Source organism: Juglans regia, chromosome 11 (assembly GCF_001411555.2).
Source record: "Juglans regia cultivar Chandler chromosome 11, Walnut 2.0, whole genome shotgun sequence".
Classification (NCBI taxonomy): Eukaryota; Viridiplantae; Streptophyta; class Magnoliopsida; order Fagales; family Juglandaceae; genus Juglans; species Juglans regia.
Window position 1 is genome coordinate 1,498,434 of NC_049911.1, and position 22,585 is coordinate 1,521,018.

The window sequence follows — 22,585 nt, forward strand, 5'->3', positions numbered from 1 at the left end:
TGATTATATATATATATATATAGATATATAGATATATAGATATATATGCAGATCAAGGCGAAAGCATATATATATATATATATATATATAAAAGACTTCATATATCTATATATATATAGATATATAGGTTTTTTTGTTCCTGGTTTCTTTCCCTGTCCAAAACTGGATGTGTTGCTTAGATATTGTAAATCTAACCCACTTATAAAAAAATACTCCAATCCAGCCCCTTTTTCGGTCAAGTCTGGAATCCTGATCCTCCACATGTTTTGAGGTGTCAAACATAAGTCTGGAGTGGATAGTGGATACTCCACTCATTTTGTCGAACATATTGATAAAAGCTATCAATACTACTCATTTTAAGCCCAACATCATACTACTTATTTTGAAAAATTGATAGGCGTAATGCTCATGATTTTTTATATATTCTTACCATTTGTACAGATGGACAATAGAGGAACTGCTCGACGTGGGCTTAATGAAAGCTCTTTAAAATACAAGGCTGGCCAGATTTATGCTGATGATGAGCTGACTGGAGCCGCACCCCACATTTAAACGAGGGCTTGCTAAAGTTAGCCATATTGGGTTGTATGGGTGGAGTTATGGTGGATATCTTTGAGCTATGACCTTGGCCAGGTTTCCTAATGTCTTCTGTTGTGCTGTGTCTGGTGCCCATGTAACGGCCTGATTGATCAAGTGTAATTCTTCCTGCAACCAATGATTTGGTACTAATCCTTTGGATGATTGTGATGCTTATTTATTATTAAGGATAAAAGCTCAGTTTGTATATGAGAATACATTAATACACCACCCCATTGTAATATATATGAGTTTGGATTTTGTTGATGGGCTTGGATGGAACTTTATGTATTTATTTTGCATGTTATATTGATTAGCAACTTGAATGAATGAGTTTGGATTATGAATGGTGCATTTAGGAACAACTAAAAACCAGGCTTAGAAAGAAAATAAAGCTCAGGAAATTTAAACACGAATTAAGGTTTAGCGGCGAATTTTTACTCGCCGCTATAAACCTACTCTTAAATTCTCCTAAACCAGCGATGTACAAATCGCTACTAAATTTCAATACCGGCGACTAAATATTCGCCGCAAATACCTTTATGTAGCAGAATGTACATTACGGCGACCTTGGAAACTCGCTGCCTTTAGATATATTGCGGCGATATATTGAATCGCCGCCATATAATTACCGATTTGAAAACCAATTCGCAGCGAGTGAAATATCGCCGTATAATAGTATTTAGTAGCGAATATTATATCGCTGCAAAATACTATGAATAATATGGCGGCGATAAAAAATTCGCCGGGATAATAATATAGCAACGATAATTAATCGCTGCATCATGATAATATACGGCGATTTTCCCATTGCGGCGATTTTGTGGAGTGGCTGGCAAATATATTTGGCAGCGATATTTGCATTTTTAGCGGCGAGTAGTAAACGCTGCTAATAATCTATCGCAGCGTTTAACGACAGAATCCTATTTTGAATTAGCGGCGATTAATTTGTAATCAGCAGCGAAAAAAAATTCGCCGGGATATGAATATATGGCAGCGAGTTTTGGTTTCCGTTGCAGTAGATCTAAAGTGGGGAGTTAATACCGGCGAATTTCCGGCGATTAAAAAATCGCTGGGGTAGATATATGCTAGCGATTTGTAATGTTTTGCCAGCGATTATGTATCGCTGGCAAAATTGTTGAACCTTGTAGTGCTCTAACTTTTATATATATATGTGTGTGTGTGGAAGTTGTACGTACTAAATTTTTCAACGTACGTCCTAGTCAATCATACGCGTGTTTATTACATGATTGTGCAGCCATGCATGAACGTGCCGTGGATGGCTTCTGGCTAGCTAATTGGCTAATAACTAGAAAGGTGGAAGCAACCAGTTGTATGCACGCTTGATTAATTTCATTGTTGTTGTAACGTCACAAGATCAATCTATATATATATAAATATAAATATATATATATATATATATATGAGCCATTTAAAATCAATTTCTAATATTTCTTTTTTTTTTTTTTAATTTTTAAATTTTGGGTAAAATCATGATAAGGAAAGATCATCATGACTTAACCTATAAATTATCTCGACCAGGTTATAAAATTGAAGATCGAGGATTGAATCTCATGAAAGATCAGTACCCTAAAGCATTAATATTCAAAATGTCGAGCGAATTATGATAATTAATTAAAGCTGAAAGAAAATTAAGAAATGGCCGGATGGGATAGGGAGGAAGATCAAGACCACAACATGATCAGTACTAGTCAGACTACGTACGTACCCAATGTTGTTTCTTATAAATTTTGAAGCTATCTTTATTAATTGAAAGGTCACTTCGATCTATAGAGAACGTTATCTACACGACTTGGGATGCCATTAAAGAATGAAGTGGACTATATGAAATTTGTATAATATCTAACAAATTCTGATACTTTAGCAAACTTGCATTGATTTTGTTATAATCTTCATCTTCTAGTACAGTTGGACGCAAGCTGCTGGTTGTTTGTGGCAAGAAGCTAGAATTCATGCATGCATCAGCTAGCCATTAGTGAACAATATCATGTCATATACTTCGATCACAATCAATAGAAAGCTATAAATTTCAAGGGATCACGACCATTAACGTCTATTGAAATACATTGCACGTCACCAAGCCAATTACCGGATCAATCCAAACAGTGCATGTCAACCAAGAAAAAAGAAATATCACATGAGTACTGGTCTCGATCCCATTACTTGTTGGTTTTGAGATAATATTTCGTTTCATTTCATCTCACTGTCCAAACCGTACCTATATGTATCACAGGAAAAGAATATTGAAAACCCGGTATTTTGCTAGAATATTGTTGTACGAACGATATTATATTGAAATATCTATAAGCTAGCTGTTCAAGATGACTAGACTAGAGGGATATCATGTATACTGTTTGGAATATACACTACAACAAATTTGAGATTTTGGGACGAAATTATTTAGGGACGAAATTTTTTTCATCCCTAAAAGTCATTTTTTGGGACGAAATTTAAATTTCATCCCAAAAAATCGATGAATTTAGAAAACCGTTCAAACGTCAAAATAACCGATCGAACAGTTTTTTCTGCGACGAATTAAATCGTCCCAAAAAATTTTTACCGTTCGAACATGAAAAAATATGTTCGAACAGTAAAATTTGGCGGATAATTACTTTATTATGGCGGGAAAAGTTCAAAAACGTTCGAACGATAATTTGTTGTGTTCGAACGGAACATATTTGGTGGCAAATCCTGGCAGGAAGCTTTCTAAACCGTTCGAACGGAATATATTTAGTTAGAACATATTCAAGCACCACATTTATACATTTGAAGGTATAATATTAATCTCGGTATGAAACTCAAAATATAAAAAATATCTATCATATATACAAATTCATTAATTAATTTTATGTAATTAATTTTAAAATATTTTAATGATTTCTTTTACGTTAAATAAGATATTTAGTAAATAAATATTATCAATCACATACATATTAATCAACCAAATAAAGCAAATTATCAAAATGCCATATATATTGTTCATAATTACAACAAAAGAAAATATAAATAAAAGATAAAAACTATGATGCGAGGTCTCTACACACATCCTCGACTGCAGCTAATTGTGTCTCTACTTGTGTCAGTCGAGTACTAACTGTGACCTGAGTTGCATTATTGGCATTAATCGCTGTACGTAACTCATCAACTTCTGTACGTAACCCAGAGACGGTAGCCATAATCTCTGTACGCAACTCAGACATGGCAGTATGCACTGCATCAATCACTGCTGATGTGTGTACACCGATCTCAGCACGCAATATGTCAGCCAGCTCCTCGCGAATATATGTGCGTGATGTCTCAGGCTGTGTAGATGTCTCACCGGCCGATACTCCAGTATCTCCTGGCTGCCCATCTCTCTGAATCTCAGCCCTATCTGGAACAGCTCCACGAAAACGAAATCTAGAGTGTCCCGTGCTCCGTGATAGGGTGGTGCTGTTGATCGGTGCCATCGGAAATCGAGAACGCTCGGCAGGTTCGGGCACAACCCCGGCATGTAGCAAAAATCGAGTGATGAGGATCCCAAACGGCAGTATATCTGTCGTAATAAACCGTGCCTCTGATCGGATCCTCTCAAATATATAACCAACGAGGTCGATCGGGATGCCACGAGCGACCCGTATCATAAATCTCGCTCGATCCATGCCGACCTCGGTCTTGTGCTGCCGTGGGTCAATATTGTTGGCAATGATCAAATTCATAATCTTGAAGAAAGAAGATAAATCTGCCTGCCTAATACTCTTGGAGCCATCATACACTGGAGCATCTGGACCAACAATCAAGTCCCTGACCTCGTGATCAGCAAGTGTATCTATCTCATCTGTGTAATCTAGTCCCTCGTCCTGAGACTGAGCTGCATCACCTGAGGGACCAGACTCTCTAGGCGGGAGGTTTGGATAGGCATCAAGAAGCCTAGGAATACCCAGATATGCAGCGAGTCCATCCGCTGAAAATATAACAGGAGCTCCTCGGACAGAGATCCTATATGCCCCTCCATCGTCTGGGCTAGCAGCACCGAGCTCTTTATAGAACTCAGTAACGATCTCAATGAAGGAAAGGAGCTCCATTCCTTCTTCTCGCTGATCTAAGATCGGTGCCCAACCACGATCATTAAATACTGATGGGAGGGAATGACCCTCCCATATAAGAGCGACAAAATCAGACAGTTTTACCTGTCGCTCAAGTAAAACGGTCCGCTCTCGAACTGTTTGGATGGAAGATTCTCCTGATCTACCACGTTTACGGCCCCGAGAAGACATTATTATGATCCTGCAATTAAAAAAATAAAATATACATTCAAGATTAGTGATAAAATCTAATTACGACTAAAAGATTTACAAAATTATATACTAATAGCAATTTAATAAATTAATTGATAGAACATATAATCAATTAAACGATGAAAACAATTTAATAAGCTAATAAAATGTTAATGGATTTAACTTAATAATTACCGTTCGAACGTCTAAATATATGTTCGAACGGAAAATTAATAACGTTCGAACGTGTCTATAAAGTTCGAACGTACAGGTTTACCGTTCGAACGTACTGGTTAATACCGTTCGAACGTAAAACAGATCTAACTCGGCCATGGCTGAGTCAACTCAGCAGCCATGAAAATACTCAAAAATGTTTCGATTCCGTGGTTTCTTCGACTCAAAAACAAAGTACTCTTCATTTCTAAACATCTTACGATAGATTTATGATGTTCTACGGTAATTATTAATGAGAAAATATAATTTTAAGGAAAAAAACCAAATAAAACCATAAAATTATAAAATAAACGGTAAAATGAGTTTGAAAGTACATACCTTTAGTTGGGAGGACAAATGTTGTACTTATGTGTTGATCACGACGGCAGACGGCGGTGAAGAGCGTGCGTTCAAACGTTTTCTTGCTTTTTCAAACGGTGGAGACGGCGGCGTGAGAGGAAGGAAGCCCGCGATAAACTTATACCTGCAGAACCGTTCGAACGTTAATATTAAACGTTCGAACGTTAATATAAAACCGTTCGCCCGTTACTGTTTCACGTTCGAACGGAAGTTTTACAATATTATTAAAAAATATATTAAATATATACTATATTTATATTCATATAAATTATTATAATATATATACTATTATAGTAGATTATATATACTGTAATCTACTATGTAATATTATAATATATATTATAATAGCAGAATACTTTAATTGAAAGCATAATATCTTATAAAATATTTTCTTATAGTATAATAGTAATATATCATAATACTTTACTATCAAAGTGTTATATATGAGATATTAAGATATATATAGTACTATATAATAGCATGTAGTGCTATATGGTATGAGTTTATACTTAACTAATATATGTCATATTACATATTCCATTATACTTTACCTACTAAAGTTATATATGATATTATACAACATATATACATAGAGTATAGATTACTTATAATATACTATCATCTTATAAATTTCTACATACTTTATTATGTGACCTTAGTATATTTGGGGCTATATATATGTGAGTATATATTACTAATACATATGATCTTAATAATATATATGATAGTATAGGTCACTATATATATGATAATATATATTACTATATATACTATATAATTAGTATAGATTACCATATATATGATAGTATATATTACATTATATATGATAGTATATATAACTAATACATATGATGTTATAGTACTTTTCATTTAATGATGAAAAAAGTTATATTTAATCATAAAGGATATGTGTTCGAACGGTACTCATAAACAGTTCGAACACATATGTTAACGTTTGAACGTAAAATAAGACATTCGAACGGACAAGGCAAATGGCGGGAAAACATCCCGCCAATTAAAGACAGCTGGATTACCGTTCGAACGTAATTTTTTATAGTTCGAACGGATTATTGCAGTGGTGGGAAAATATCCCGCCAATTAAAATATAGTATCATCTAATATGTCTACATATATTAATGTTGTTCTTTTATTCAACATTATAATGAAAAATAAATAAATAAAACTTTGTAATACCGTTTGAACAGTTAGAAATTAACGTTCGAACGATAAATTTTCGAGCGGGAATAATTCAATAACGTTCGAACATACTTTTTATACGTTCGAACGTGAAAATTAGGAGGGAATTGTCTCCCGCTTAATATTTTCACATTCGAACGGTTAGTAAATAACCGTTCGAACATGAAATGTTCTTCAAAAACACGACAGAACCTCACAATTTCCTTTCTCTCCGCGCTGTCGCTCCGTGTGCTCTGAAGATTACCCTTCGCATATTAGAGGTATTCTTTCTCAAACTAGCCCTTAAGCTCAAAAAAATTGTTCATCTCACTCCATTATTCTCGGATTAATACTTGTAGGATAGTTTGTGATTATTTTCAGATTATTCTCGGATTATTTCATTTTCATCTTCAATTTGTCAGGTATTTCTTTTAAAATAGAAATGTATGATTTGAACTTAATATTTTGCAATGTTAGAAAGTTGTATGCTTTGAAATTGGTGTTTGTGTTTGTTAGAGTTTGTAATTAATGGAGTTTTCGGCGTTGTTGAAGACGACTGGAATCTGGAACGAATACGTTCGAACGGATTAGGATTACCGTTCGAACGTATTAATTTTGTTCGAACATAGGGCATCATCGTTCGAACGGGTAATGACATTTCATATACATAATACAAATAGTTTGGGATAGTTGTGTAAATTATATGTACTACTACCATTTAATATTGTTAATTCTAGATAAATAAAATTATTATTCAAATTAAAATACTACTAAAATTTTAAAATAAAATATAAATTTTGGTAGATTTAATAATACTTAAATAGTTAAGATTTAATAATACTTAAATACTTCAAGATATATTAATAAAATTAATATTCAAATTAAAATACTACTAAATCTTTAAATTAAAATAGAAATAGTTAAGATGACCCGAAGTTAGGAAATCAATGGCGAGTAGTTCAAAAATATTCTCCAAGAAATATATATGATGTTATCCCTCAGGTGGAAGGACAAGATGAAGAAGAAGATGACTCTTCTACTCAAGAAGCATACCAAGAGAGTCAACCCGCGATAAATTTGTTTGTGGATTTGAGCCAGTATGAGATGATTCCATTAAATAGAGAAGATATTGAGGCTGAAATTGTTGATGCGACAGTTGAGGAAAATGTTGAATCATCTGAAGTATCTACAGATGATGAGAGCGAATTGTCAAATGAAACTGATACAGATTCTGATTGACCAATTAAGTGTTAACATTCCACTTGATGACAAATATTTTACTTATTGAATGTATCAGTAGTTTAAAATTATGCCGCCAAAGAGGAAGGAAGTTCGCAACCCATCTCCACCTGTTCCTAGCTCTCCTTCAGACTCACCATTAGAGATTGATTCTACAGAACAAGGTAAAAATTTAATACTCATAAAAGTTATTAATTAAGGTCATGTAATAGAAATATAAATGCAATTGATTACAATGTTATATTTTATAGAATCTACAGTACAATCTCGTCAAGGTCGAGGCACCACTAGAGGGGTGACGTTGGAAAAATATCGGAAGGTGGGTAAGATCAAGGTTAACATTCCTGACGAACATACTGGGGGCGAAGGACAACCAGCAGCTTGGCTTGCATCACATGTGGGTGCTCTTACACGAACTTACGCACCTTTGGCAACGACTTCATGGAAGAAAGTCCCCCAAGATGTTAAAGAGCTTATCAAGAAGCGTTGTTTGGTAATGTTTAAAATATTGATTTAGTAGAATAAATTCCTATACTTTACTTAAATTTAGAATATTATAAATGATAATGTGTTTGTGACTATTTTTTTAAGGATAATTTCGAATTAAATTTTGGTCGGAGAGATGAGCGTAAGACTGTGGAAGAGCTTATGGGTAATGCATTCCGCAAATATAAGGCGAGGTGTCATGAGCATTATAATAAGTTTGAGAAGAAGGAAGATGCACGCCAACATCCTTTCCAGGATGTCCGACCTTCTGAGTGGGAAAAATTTTGTGACATGTTTGAGGATCCATCATATCAGGTATAATGAAATTTAATTATTTTACTTGTCATATCTGTCATTTCGCTTCATAATATTTTCAATTTCTTTGCAGGAGCGAAGTTCTATAAACAAAACAAATAGATCAAAATTGAAGATTAATCATCATGCAGGCTCAAGATCTTTCCATCGTCTTTCTCAGAAATTGGTATTGCTATTTTTTTTATTGGATATAGTTAATTATTTGGACTCATCATAATGACTTTATATCTTTAACACATTTATTGTAGCAAGATTCAGATACTAATTATGATCTGACAAAATTATATGCTGCATCGCACACTGATCGTAATGGAGAGTGGACTCATCCTGATGCCCGTGAAAATTATGTAAGTTTTATAACCTGTTTGAATTAAATATATTAGAATATTTATGACGATATTAATTCTTTATCTTATATATGGCTAGGATAAAATGGTTGCCCTACATGCTGAATCTGCGTCAGATCAAAATTCATCAACAAGTGATATTGAGATTTTTACACAAGTCCTGGGACAACGTTCAGGATATTTGAGGGGTTTGGGTCTTTGTGTAAAGCCTGGTCCCTCTTCCTCTTCTTCTGGGAATGCATCTATGACTTCTATGGCGCTAGAGAATGCGAATTTCAGAATCGAAGAATTGACTGCAAGACAGCATGAGTTAGAGGCTCAATTGGCAAAACAAGCAGATATGGAGATGCGCCTCAAACAACATGAAGAACAACAAGAAGAGTTCAGAAGACAGATGCAACTCCAAATGCAGCAGCTTATGCAACAGTACAGGCCTCCAAACAACTGATGGATTTTGGGATTATCTATTTATGTACGAACAATACCTGTCTCGCATGTTATTTATTTACTTTGCGCTTATTTTCACACTTTTGTGAGTGTTAAACAGTTTCTAATGTATTGTGGCAAATAGTATGAATGTCTATTTGGTTTTCTATTATTGATTTAAATTAAAGAGATATCGTTCGAACGAACGTAAAACGTTCGAACTCTATGTAACGACAATAGCGTTCGAACGTAGACAATACGTGTTCGAACGATCACACAACGTTCGAACGTAAATAATTTCAGTCCTGTTCGAACATATCCTATACCGTTCGAATCCATATAGCGCGTTCGACCTGACCATTTAACGTTCGAACACAAAGACAATTCATAACGTTCGAACGAATTCATGTGTGTTCGAACATATTTCGAAATCGTTCAAACAGGTTACTACTGTTCGAACTTAAAAATTTTCCCGTTCGAACTATTTTCTGAGACGAATTTAAACCGTGACGAAAAAATTTTTTCGTTCGAACGTGTTCGAACGGTTTCCTTCAATTTCGTCCCAAAAGAAATTTTTTGGGACGAAATGGTGATTTTCATCCCAAAATACCTTTTGGCACAGTGATATTGGAACGACTTTGGGACGAATTTTTTTCGTCCCAAAAATTTTTACGGGACGAAATTGGGGTCTTTTGGGACGAAAATTTTCGTCCCAAAAGACCCTTTCTGTTGTAGTGATAAGTTCATGCATGTCTAATTAGCTAGGTACCAGGAATTTGCACCACCTGATCTTGTTCAATGCATGCAGTATCGTGCCAGAAATTCACTCATCAGCCTCTTGATCTACAGATCAGAGCATACGTGGGTCATGTAACGGTCAAAGATAGACCAAATTTGTTTGTTATATGCATGCAGGATAAGTTTCCAATTAAGCCAAACATACAGTCGAGATTCTTCTTTTCTGCATGTTCCAAGAATATCCTTCATACCATAGAAAAATATCAATAATCCAAACGTCCCCACCCAGAAGCAAACAAACAGCAGATCATCAAATGGTTTTAATCTTTCGAGGTGCTCGCTTTCCCGATCTTTTTCCAGAAAACCCCATTTTCTTTTTTTCTCGTGTTAATTCTAAATCGATCATGTGTACGTGTCTATATATATAAATATATATATATACACACACATATAATATATATTTTTTTGGAACTCTCGTTTTCCACAATATTTGCATAGTGGTGTGGCAGCAAATAGAAGATTACATGATTTCCCTATTTTGGTTTTCTTTTCCAGGATCCGGAGCTAAGCGACATGACAATTCATGCTCTGGATGAGATACCACCTTTACCTTTTCTATCCTGAGCTATCTGGCCGGCCTTGACTAGTCGGGACATGATATTGCAACTTGTAAGCTGTTTGATTCCTTCTCTCTCCCTCTCTCTGTGGTTTATTTCCCAAGCATTTTTGTCTTGATTTCAACCATTTGAGAACGGCCTTTTACATAAGGCAAAAATATTTCCCATTAGATCTACGGCCTCCACATGCCATATGAACCCATAAATTAACCATAGATTGCAATATTAATGCATTAATGTCAGCCCAAGCCAGACAACGACCTCAAAATCTTTCTATATCTCTCATTCCAAAGCTTCCCTCGATCTCCCTTATGACAATACACATGACAAAACTAAAAACCAGATAGAGATAGCAAAGGATGAGGATGTTTTAGCTAAGTTCATACCTAGCTAGAAAAAAGAAAAAAGAAAAAAATAGATGTGATTAGCGAAGCCTTAGGCCGCCATCTTTCAAACGTGGGACCCTGCCGCACTGTTTCCTTTATCGCTCCAGCTCATTTTTCACAGAACTTTCCGTCTCGGTGGCATTTCCTTCACCATTCCATATCCACCCTCTGATCTCTCTCTCTCTCTCTCTCTCTCTCTCTCTCTCTGGCATGCGGATATTATTAATACCCTCATCCCCTTCTCCCAACTTTCTCCACAAAAAAATGACCAAACCAAACCATTTTTCCACAAGCCTTCCCTTCTTTTTTCTCTATACATGATGATTACCCTTCCATCTGTCTGACCTCATGCTTTCTATGTACCTTTCTTGTTAATTAGTTTCAACCATGATGATGAGCTTTTGCAAGAAGAGCGTTCACTCTTTTCTAGGCCTCGCTACTTCCATAGATACCACTTCTACTTTCTCAAACACCGACAAACTCCCTTATAGATTTTACCACCAACACCATATTTCTTCTTCGCTTTCAGGAGGCTTAGGTCTAGTCACTGCCACTGACGCTGACGTCCAACGCTCGCCCAACGTTCTTGAATCCTCGTCGGTTAAGTCCACACAGTTGCCATCTCTGCCTCTGGCTCCTCCGAAAAGGGATCTTTGCGTAATGGGTTTTATCGATGATATGGGAGGCGGAGTCGACGGGTTGATGTCGTGCACGGAGAGTCTAGGGTTTGAGAGCTCCGACGAGAGGCGCTTCGACGACAAGATTGCGGAGGGGATGGTTGAGAATGATGGTAATTCACGTAGTTTCCAATATCGGAGGAGCACGCCAAGAATGAAATATTGGAGGAAGCGGGCCGGAGGGGAGGTGAAGAAGTTCCCGCCGCCGCTTTCGTCGTTAAGGCCCAACGGCCAGAGGAATTTCTTTCTCCGAGCTGTGAGGAAGGACGGGCGGCTCGAGCTCACCGAGGTGAGGATTGATCGGACAGAAGTTCTCCGGGCTTCACGACAAGATGGACGGTTGAGATTGCACCTCATCAGAGAGAACGATATCCAAGACTGTGCAGAAGAAGTAGAAGGCGAGAATCGGGTAGTACAGCAAGAAGTAGAGCCAGAACAAGAGGAGGAGGAAGAAGAGGAAGAAAATGAAGTAGTAGTAGTAGCAGAAAATGAAGAAAAAGAAAATGTAAAAGGGATTGAAGAAGAGAAGGAAGAAGAGAAATTTGGGGAGTGGAAGCTGTTTCCATGGAGTGGGGAGGGATTCAGGTGGTGTCACGAGCTAGTGAGCCACCATGAACATCACCACCATACTAATCACCACCACAACTTGCATGCGTGGAGGCAGCATTGTGTGACAACCGGGTGAGGTTAATTACTAGCATTTTTTCTTGCGTTTCTGGGATTGCAAAAGACATGAAGTTGCAAGTCTTTTTGGACCCTGTCTGCAGTTTTCTGCAATATGTTATCTGCTAGTTAAATTTGGCCGCCAGATATGTTTGATATGTCCCAGCTGAAATTTGGTGCATATATATAACAGTAGTACTGGAATCTCTGTGGTTGACAGCAACTGAATGAGTCTGCATCGCTACGGAGGAGAGATCAGAGAGAGAGAGAGGGACAAGAGATGGTGCCAAAATTAGAATTTTTCTATTACAGCAGAAGGCAGTTTCACTTTCTTCTGTCCAAAGCTCATCTTCAATATCAAATAAACAAAAAAATAAAGAAATAAAGAACAATAATTCAATATATATTATCCACCACAAAAACCACCACACCATGGCCATGATCAATTTTCTCTGTAAAATGATTGTTTAATTAATTAGTTTGATGATATATATATATATATATATATATATGAGGTTTATAAGTGCTCAGAATTAATTTGTAGTGGTGTACACAGTACTCAGACCAGCCACAGATACCCTTGTAGCAATTAACAACAAAAGTAAAACATGGAGAGACTAGAAATTTGTTTTTAATTCCTATTTTTGGTATAAAAGTTGAAGAAGTTTTATCTTGAATCCAAGAAGTTGGTAGGCCACATTGAAATTCACGTGATTTTTAGGGATGTTTGGTGGGGTGAGATGGTTTTGGCATTATTTTTGTCAAAAAACGGGTGAGGCCAGATAGGATTTTTTGTTGCCACTTGCCAGTAAAGTGGGGGTACTGCACATCTTTTGATGATAAAAGATGAGCTTTTTCAGCTCGTGTCTCATGTGATTACTAGTCAACATAAAAAGGTTTGGAGAGGGACAGCTTTGAATTAATGCCATATTAATTACTAAAACTAGAAGCTGAGGAGGAACTTGGGAAGATGAAAAAAAATAAAAATAAAGGAAAAAAAAAAATACACTGCCTTAGCATAATATAGCTATGATTATATCAAACGCTGTCGTTTTAGCAGATGCAATGAATATCATAGAAAAGAAAGTTGTCGTCGTCGTCGACAGCAGGGATCGAACCTGCGCGGGCGTAGCCCAACAGATTTCAAGTCTGTCTCCTTAACCACTCGGACATATCGACTTTTGCTAGTAGTAATCCTTCACCTACAAGCTACAATATATGCGCGTCCCATTCTTTTCAAGTTGCAGCACGATTTGGAGGAGCCCATTTGCCCGCTGGCCTGCATGAAATGAAAAGGAAAGCTCGATGATCTAGAACTCACAATCTGTTATAAAATGGCATGCAAAGTTGGGCTAAAGTATACTACTGGCCTGGCCTGCTTTGATGTGAGCTGGTTCATGCTTCAAAATTATAAAAGGAATGGGACATGGTTCGCGTGACAGGTTGTACTGAGTGCAACGTTATAATTTATATGCTCATATACCTTGGACAAATAATAATGGAAGGGATACCTTTAATTCCTATATATCATGATTTTTAAAGATCTCGGGTCACTTGCGATAGTGGAATGATTTAGATTACGTTTGAATGCTGAATATTGAATGTTGAAGTGATCTTAAATAATCTGTAAATACTAATAAAAAAATAATAAATAATATTACATATTTATAAATAATAGTAAAGTAATCTAAAACTATTTCGCTTGACAAAGATCATCACCGTCATACATTTTTGTGAGATTTTCTAGTCAGCAAAGATCGAACTAATAATGTATGGAAGGAACATTCAAGGCTGGTAGTCTATTCAAACATGACGGAAAAGGTGGTATAAATCCACCATTTTCCGGTCAAAAGTGGAAATGAAATTTCATTGTCTGTGGGCTTGGCATTCCTTTGACATTTCTTTAGGGGCTCGAAGGCAGGCAGCTAGCTAGGTAGCTGCATCCACATTGCTTTCTGTGTTACTGCAGGCAAATCTGTATAAATTTTGAACACAAACCGAGGAGATTTACAGATATTTTCCCAATATAAAATAATCATGCATGCCCTAATTAGAAAAAGAAAATTAAGAAAGAAAATAAGCAATGAGACGAAAAGAAACATTACTATTTATAGACATGTATATATATTAAAATAAAATATAAATTATAATCTATCACGTTTTTCCTGATCAAGTTGTCAGATCCATGCATGGATCCTCTGTCATGCATGTTCTTATAATAATCTATTGCATAGATCATGCGCGCATCCATCCAACAAGACGTTTCTTATAAAATTCAACAGCCCATGCATATATATATAAATCTGATTGAAAGGAATCATTCCGAGATTTCTCATATTGACATCATGGATGATCCAATTCGAATATGAATTCTCACGCCCATCCACATTTCTTCTCCAAATATAAAGTAAATTTAGAGCCTTTTTCATTAATTCACTAAGCCTTTTGCTAATTAATTCTTTCTTGTGGAGTACAGCTTAAGCCAATATTTTAAGGTTTTTTAATCATGATCTGTTTGTATTAAAACAAATTAGAAGTAAAAAAAAAAAAAGGTAGTATATAAGCACTATATACACAAAGAGATTACATGAAAACTAGGGGTGTAACCGGTCCGGTCCGGTCCTGTTTTGGACAAAATCTAGGACCGAACCGGTATGTACCGGTTTTGTATTTTTCAAAACCGATTACGCCCCGATTACCCTCCTAAACCGGTACTTTCGGTTTTACCGGTTTCCGGTCCGGTCCGGTCCGATTTTCCGGTTTTTTTTAAATGTAAAAAACATATAATAAAGTGTTAATTCTTATTATAAAATGTTATTAAAAATTTAATATATATATTATGCTTAAAGCACATGATCAATTAAATTTTTATCTTTAAGATTAAACTTTTATTTTATAAATTATAACAACATTATCTTATATATAATTATATTAATAACATATGATCAAATAAATTACAAATGTTCATATTTAAGATTAACATTTTATGTTATTATTTATAAATTATAATATAAAAATTTTTCATATATGATATATAATTATATATATTATATATAAAAATTTAACATATAATTATATATTATATATATAAATATTTTGTATAATATATAAATTAATTTTTATATTTTTTTTTTCCAACCGGTCCGGTTCGGTCCGGTCCGGTCCCGAAAACTACGGAACCGGAACCGGACCGGAACCGGCCGGTTTTCATAAAATAGGAACCGGTTCCGGACCGGACCGGTTCAAAACCGGACCAACCGGTCCGGTTCGGTCCGGTCCGGACCGGTTTTCCGGTTTCCCGGTTTAAATTTACACCCCTAATGAAAACAAACTCATTACGTGACGTGATTTCACGTGATCTTTTATATCTACTTTACGATAAAAGTAATTTTATAATTTGACATATCATATCAAGACACATCACTTTATAGATTGAAAAAATCTATTTATTATTTTTTTTTCATCATTTCATGATGTGACATTAAATGATAAGTTTACAAGTGAAATATAATAAATAGTCTCTAATCATCTAATGTTACATCATTAAATGATGAGAGAATTATGTGAATTGAAATGATAAGTAGTATTATTCATATAAGATGAATGCCATAATCCTTAAAATAAAGGATATAAATTTTTGCTTCTCACCTTGAATTTTATTATTGAACTGATTTCTTATATTTTACGTGACTCGATTGGTGAATACTTAAAATAAATAAAAATATTTATTAACAATATTAAAACATAATATGAATAACGATATTCCGCTTGCAAGAAAGTTTGAACGTTGAATGATAGAAGTTGTGACAATAAAAATAAAATAAAAACAAGAAACGGAAGCATATAAATATATATATATATATATATACACACACGTAATACTATACAATTTTTTAATATTCACACATTATATTTTTTTAAAATTTTTAATATTTTTAAAAATTTATTATTTTTAAATTAATTTAATTTTTCTATTCATTATTCATATATTAAATATTTAATAAAATTAAAAAAAAAAGTGATCTAATTGTGTAAATAATAAGAGATTGTGTTAATTTTTTGTATGAGCAGTACTTCTTATAAGACTTACATCTTATATATTTATTTATAAACATATTATTTTATTTTTTTATCTTATTTTATTTATAAATATATCTGAAATTATTTTTATTATATAGATAAAAAATTAAAATAATATATTTTTAAATAGATAAATAAGATGAGACACTTATGTTTAGAATTTTTTTTTTTTAATATATAAAGGAATGAGAAAAGCAAAAGTAAAACCCAAAACAATTCATTACCAATCCTCACATCATCTCCCCCAAAGCCAGCCATAACCAACAAACAAGCACTCCATTTCTGCATATTTATCTCAGATACGAGGATTTCAGAGATCATGCCATACCAACATCAACAACATGACCATCACCAGCAGCACAAGAACCTGTCAACAATCCTCCCCAAGCGCATAATCTTGATGCGTCACGGTGAGTCCGCCGGCAACCTAGACACTTCCGCCTACACCACCATCCCCGACCACCAAATCCATCTTACCTCGGTTGGCCTGACCCAGGCCCACCTCTCCGGAGCCAACCTACGCGACCTTATCTCCGGCTCCTCCTCTTCCCACTGGCGCGTCTACTTCTACGTCTCCCCCTATGCCCGCACCCGATCCACGCTCCGGGAGGTAGGCCGTTCCTTCTCGAAGCGCCGGGTCATCGGGGTCCGAGAGGAATGCCGGGTACGAGAGCAGGATTTCGGGAACTTCCAAGTGGAGGAGAGGATGAAAGCGATCAAAGAGACTCGAGAAAGATTTGGTAGATTCTTCTATCGCTTCCCCGAGGGCGAGTCCGCTGCCGATGTCTTCGACCGCGTTTCCAGTTATGTACTTTGCTTTTTATTATATTTTTATCTTGCTTAAATTGTTTATTGTGCTTTTTGTCTTTGTTTTCTACTGTTTTTTTTTCCCCTTTTCAATATCTCTTCGGTTTTTGTCCTCCTTTTGTTTAATTAGTGATTTAGCATTTTGGATTTTTTTACTAGAGAGGTCGCTTGCTTCATTTTTTTCCTTTCTCAAAATTTTCTAGTTTGGGACCTGATTGGGATTAAAATTTGTTTCCTTGATAACTTGAATGGAACAGGGAATGAAGGATCTGATTGAAAAAAGGGGAGCTAGTTGAGTAGATGGGAAATCAAGAAACTATTTGAAAATGGACAATGTTAGTTATTTAGCATCTTTATAAGATCACATTCTATGATTTATTTTGGTCCCATGTTGTCACGTCCCTTCCTTTCTATGTGTTTACTTCACGTAAAATCTAGGAAAGGAGAAGAATCGTAGATAGAAAAATGTGGGAAAGGAGAAGAAAAGTCGGAGCATACAACTATCTTTTGGCTTCTAACCTCATTAGCAGGCAATTCAAGGGACCGACCATGTGTCTAAAAGTACTATAGACTGCCAGAGCTTGTTCAGAGCTCGGGGTCCAAACTCAAAAATTTGAATCGGAGGTAGACTAGCCAATCTTTATTGATTAGTCTTGAATCTAAGGGTGCGAGAATAGTCCCCTTTAAAGCACTTTTGCATTAAGCAATTCCCATTTGAGAAATGTGATTAGGTAAGGAATTTAGTCAACCAAGTTCATCCAGCTGCACCATTGATGGAAGTTAGCTTGCACGGCACCAAGCATATATGCTCCTATCGTTTACTGTAGATGTGATTCAAATTTTTCTGTTGATCTCAGCTAACCAAGCTGTAATCTGCATCATCGTGGCTGCTTATGTTATGTTATAGTAGGCAGGTTCTTTATCCCACGGTTCCATTTCCACATGCTGAACATATCTTGCCCATTCTTCTTGTATTAAAAATACTACTATACTAGGGCTATGCATTTGGCATATAAGTTAATTGACATTGAGCTTTATCGATGAAAGTTGCCTTCCTTGCGCATATCCATTGCTCAGTTAAGTGCTCACCTATTGCATGCTTGGTCGCTTGACATGTCTTGTACTGTGGTAACTGTAAACTTACCTGGCAGGCGTGGCTTTGAAATACTTGGTGAACTTTTGCATGTCAAACTTTCCAAAATCTCTATGAAAAAACTTCTAGGATCCACCAATAGAGAATTGTGAGGCCTTTTAAAAAAAAAAAAAATACAAACAAGCAATCAAAATTGGGAAGTTTCATAAATAATGAAACATTGTTAACTCCAATTGCTTTGCTTGGGAATTTACATATAAAAAAAGACATTAACAATTGATCCACATTTTCCAATTTCCTATTTTGCAAATTAGAGCTTTTGCTATAAAAATGATTGCTGAAAATTTAAAAACTGTCAATGTGCCTTCATTTGCAAAATTCTAAATTTCTAAAAGGTTAAAATAAGGAGACTGGCATCTGTTGATAACTTTGTTTAAAGAAAGTTATCATGCATATCACATAGCAATTTTAATTGTTTTGCTACTACTTTAGAATTAGTGTCTTGTAACTACGATAATTACATGAAACCAATTTGCATATGCAATACTACTTTTATTTCTTAAGTAGGACTTACGAGTTACAATCTGCATGTGTGCACGCTCTATACTTTCTAGGCATAGTATTAACTGGCCTGAAGTATGGAGCAATGTAGAACCTGCAAATCGACCTCCTGATTTTATTTGGATTTCACAGATTGTGCATTTTGAAACATTTTTTTAGTTAAAGGGAAATGCAAGATTCATAGCCTTTGCAATCAACAGAATCATTACTCTGTTATGATGGTAGTTAGGGGATTGTGTGAGTCTGTCAATTGGAACTATACCTGAAAATGGGAATTGTTTTCAAAATTTTATGTCATTGAAATGAAAATATTGAAGAGATAACTTGAATCTTGCAGGTTTCCTTGAGTCTCTGTGGAGGGACATAGATATGAACAGGCTTCACCATGACCCTTCCCACGACCTGAATCTCATAATTATATCACATGGGCTAACCTCACGTGTCTTCCTCATGAAGTGGTTCAAGTGGACAGTTGAGCAATTTGAGCACCTAAACAATCTCGGGAACTGTGAATTCCGAGTGATAGAGTTAGGGAGTGGTGGAGAATACAGCTTAGCAATCCATCACACAGAGGATGAAATGAGAGAATGGGGACTCGACTCTGAAATGATAGCGGACCAAAAATGGCGAGCCCATGCTAACAAGGGTGCTTGGAATGAAAATTGTCCCTGGTATCTTGATGCTTTCTTTGACCATCTAGCTGATTCGGATGAAAATGACGAAGACGACAAAACTCCAAATGATGCTTCAAGCATATCTGCATAGGTTGTCTGACATTTAAGTTGACATTCTTTTTGTTCACTTGATCGTAGTTTATGCATAGTGAATCTAAATAGTGGAAAAGAAATTTCAATGTTGATTTGGTGGTGAAGTCATATAGTAAAAGATCAAAAGTTAGGATTCCAATTTGAGAATAGGGGAGATGACAACCAGCTTTTTTTATTTTTGGCTAAGTAGGGATGATGGCAATCAGTTAGAAACTGTAGAACTGCTGTTGGGGCCCATGGCTTCCAAGTTACGGATTAACCAAAAACAGAGACTGCATCAGAGGATATTTTGATCTATAGTCATTCAAACTTTTTTTCTTTTTTTTTTTTTCAAAAAAAATAAAACCCAAATTAAAAATACCCTCACTAAGGTAGAGGAATAACCATATACAAGCAAGCAAACTGCTAGAGTTTATCTACATAAATAAGGCATTTCCAAATAATCTGTTGTCAAGAGGCCCGTAATCTTCCAATCCCAATGTCATCCCCGTCAAAATCCATGATCCTACTTTTTGAACCTTCATTCGCTTAAAAATCAGCTATCATATTGACTTCTCTATATATATGGTGAAAGCGGCAATTCAGAGTCCGAAAAAGATATAGAATTTCTTCCCAAAAGTTCCACATATGCTAGAGGTTGCAAGTACCCGAATTGAGCCATCCCACAACTACTTTTGAATCCAACTCAACTAGGCAAATTCCTGCTGCGCCATCCTTAGCCCATCCAACAAAGCAAGTCCCTCTGCAACCGAATTAGTTGCAACGCCATACGAATGCGCAAATCCCGCCAAAGCATGATCACGAGCATCCCGAAGAATGCCGCCTGGGTTACCATTCGATCCGCCGTCAACATTCAACTTTAACCATCCGTCCCTTGGTGTTGACCAAGCTATGACTTTGGGCGGTTTAAAAGTAATGCGAATAACAAGATAGTTAAGTTCCTTCAATCGTCTTTCGTCTCTACTTGACAACGTTGAGAATTTCCTAATCTGCACAGTGATATTCAATATGAAGGCTTTTACCACCCGAACTACAGTTTCCCAATTTGAAACCACATCCTCCATACGTGCCGTGCCGCACACCTTAACCTCCAAAGAGCCCAAGTGATTAGGATGGGAAGTATACCTCTACACAGCCCTGCTTGATACGATTGAGTTGCATGAAGCCACCAAATATTTACTACACCTTGCCAAGAATGCCGTTGCGGAAGTCTAATGCCAAATATAGTAGCAAATATTCCCAAACTCTGCAGGCCACTTCACCATCACACAAAACATGGTCAATATTCTCAATTTGAGGACACAAGTAGCAATTACATCTGGACACAGTTGATATACCCAGTTTTTGAATAAACTCACCCACCGGTAAAGCTTCCTTCCGGGCTCTCCAACAAACGAATGACATCTTTTTAGGCACATGTTTATGCCACAACCACTTCTTCTAAGGACAAATACTTCATCTTCTACAAATGATCTCTCATGCCGATTTAGTGCTAAGAATCCCATCCGGTTTCGGCATCCATATTAAAATATCTCTGCCCGTTCTCACCTTTACTTGGGAAGATATTATTTCACTAACAATCTTTGTTGGAACAATCTCACATAGCTGCCGCTCATCCCATCTACCATTTACGAAAACCGAATGGACCTACAACGACGGAGATCCCCTCACCTCTATAATTTCTGCCAAGGATTCGTCCCCCAACCACTTGTCATACCAAAAGTTGATCTCCCCACCACGAACCAAGTACTTTGAATTCGTAATCATCAAAGGAAGCACCGCCATAACACCCTTCCAAAATCTAGTACCCCGCTGATTGCAGACTGAGGCCGGATGAGCATCCCCAACGTATTTTTGCTGAAAGAATTCTGCCCATAATGAATTCCCGACAAGTAGTTTCCAAGCAAATTTCAGATTGTACCTCTAAGAGATATCGGATACCCAGACCACCCTCTTCCACCCACCCTCTTCCACATGCTTGTATACAGTTATTGAACTCCATAATGGCACGAGAGGACCGGAGACTACCACCAATTTTCTCATTCATTGTCCGGAAAATATTAAAATCACCTCCCAAGAACCAAGGTAACCCCTCCACCACTAGCTCACCAAGATACCTCCAGAGAAGCTGATGCTGCTATTGGAAACACCTAGCATACACAACAATAGCAAGAACCCAAGTAGCTCCACAAGAAAACCAACCAGACAGAGCCTGGTCTATAACAGAAATCAACTCAAACTCAATCCCATCCGCCCAAAACAACCATATTTTACCTCCGACCTTATTATTATGACAAAAATTTGGAAGATGTAGCCACCTAACCCAACGCTTGCATTTATTAACAGAAAGAAATGGTTCTAGCAAAGCCTCCACTGATGGCTTATGTTTATTCAAGATACGCCGCAATCTAGCCTTCGACGAACAAATACCCCTAATATTTCAAATAAGAATTTGCGTCAATTAATAATGTTTATTAGAACGAGTAGTCCTTTCAAGAACTACGATATCTTCTCTCTTTTTTCCACCCCTAAGATTTTTAATTGGAATAGAAACATCAATATCCGACTCATAGCATTTTGCAGCCAACTCTTCCAACTCCTCTTCACCTTCCGTCTCCGATACTGAAAGACCAGGCATCCTATATGATTAACCATTCCTCCCCCCTCCTCTCCTCTTCCATCATAGTCTCTACATAATTCATACTCCAAAGCTTCGTCAATAACTTTTAAAGAACTTCTAGGAGATAAAACTCATTCATTAAGCTCCTCAACCTCAGCCAG

General features: G+C 36.2%; 2 protein-coding genes and 1 non-coding gene across 3 annotated transcripts; 2 read left to right on the forward strand and 1 right to left on the reverse strand.

Moving 5' to 3' along the window:
• The first annotated feature begins 11,311 nt into the window (after nucleotides 1-11,311).
• Nucleotides 11,312-12,831, forward strand: LOC108982881 (protein FANTASTIC FOUR 1-like). The gene has a single exon (XM_018954352.2). It carries the CDS (start codon nucleotides 11,544-11,546, stop codon nucleotides 12,516-12,518), a length of 975 nt encoding a protein of 324 aa, XP_018809897.1. The 5' UTR covers nucleotides 11,312-11,543; the 3' UTR covers nucleotides 12,519-12,831.
• A 762-nt stretch (nucleotides 12,832-13,593) lies between these two features.
• On the reverse strand, nucleotides 13,594-13,675 carry TRNAS-UGA. The gene has a single exon. It is a non-coding gene; the product is annotated as a tRNA-Ser (tRNA).
• Nucleotides 13,676-16,777: 3,102 nt separating this feature from the next.
• Nucleotides 16,778-19,894, forward strand: LOC109021273 (phosphoglycerate mutase-like protein AT74). Its single transcript, XM_019003877.2, has 2 exons — nucleotides 16,778-17,379; nucleotides 19,375-19,894. The coding sequence occupies exons 1-2, from the start codon at nucleotides 16,896-16,898 to the stop codon at nucleotides 19,800-19,802; spliced, it is 912 nt and encodes a 303-aa protein (XP_018859422.1). The 5' UTR covers nucleotides 16,778-16,895; the 3' UTR covers nucleotides 19,803-19,894.
• Nucleotides 19,895-22,585: the final 2,691 nt, after the last annotated feature.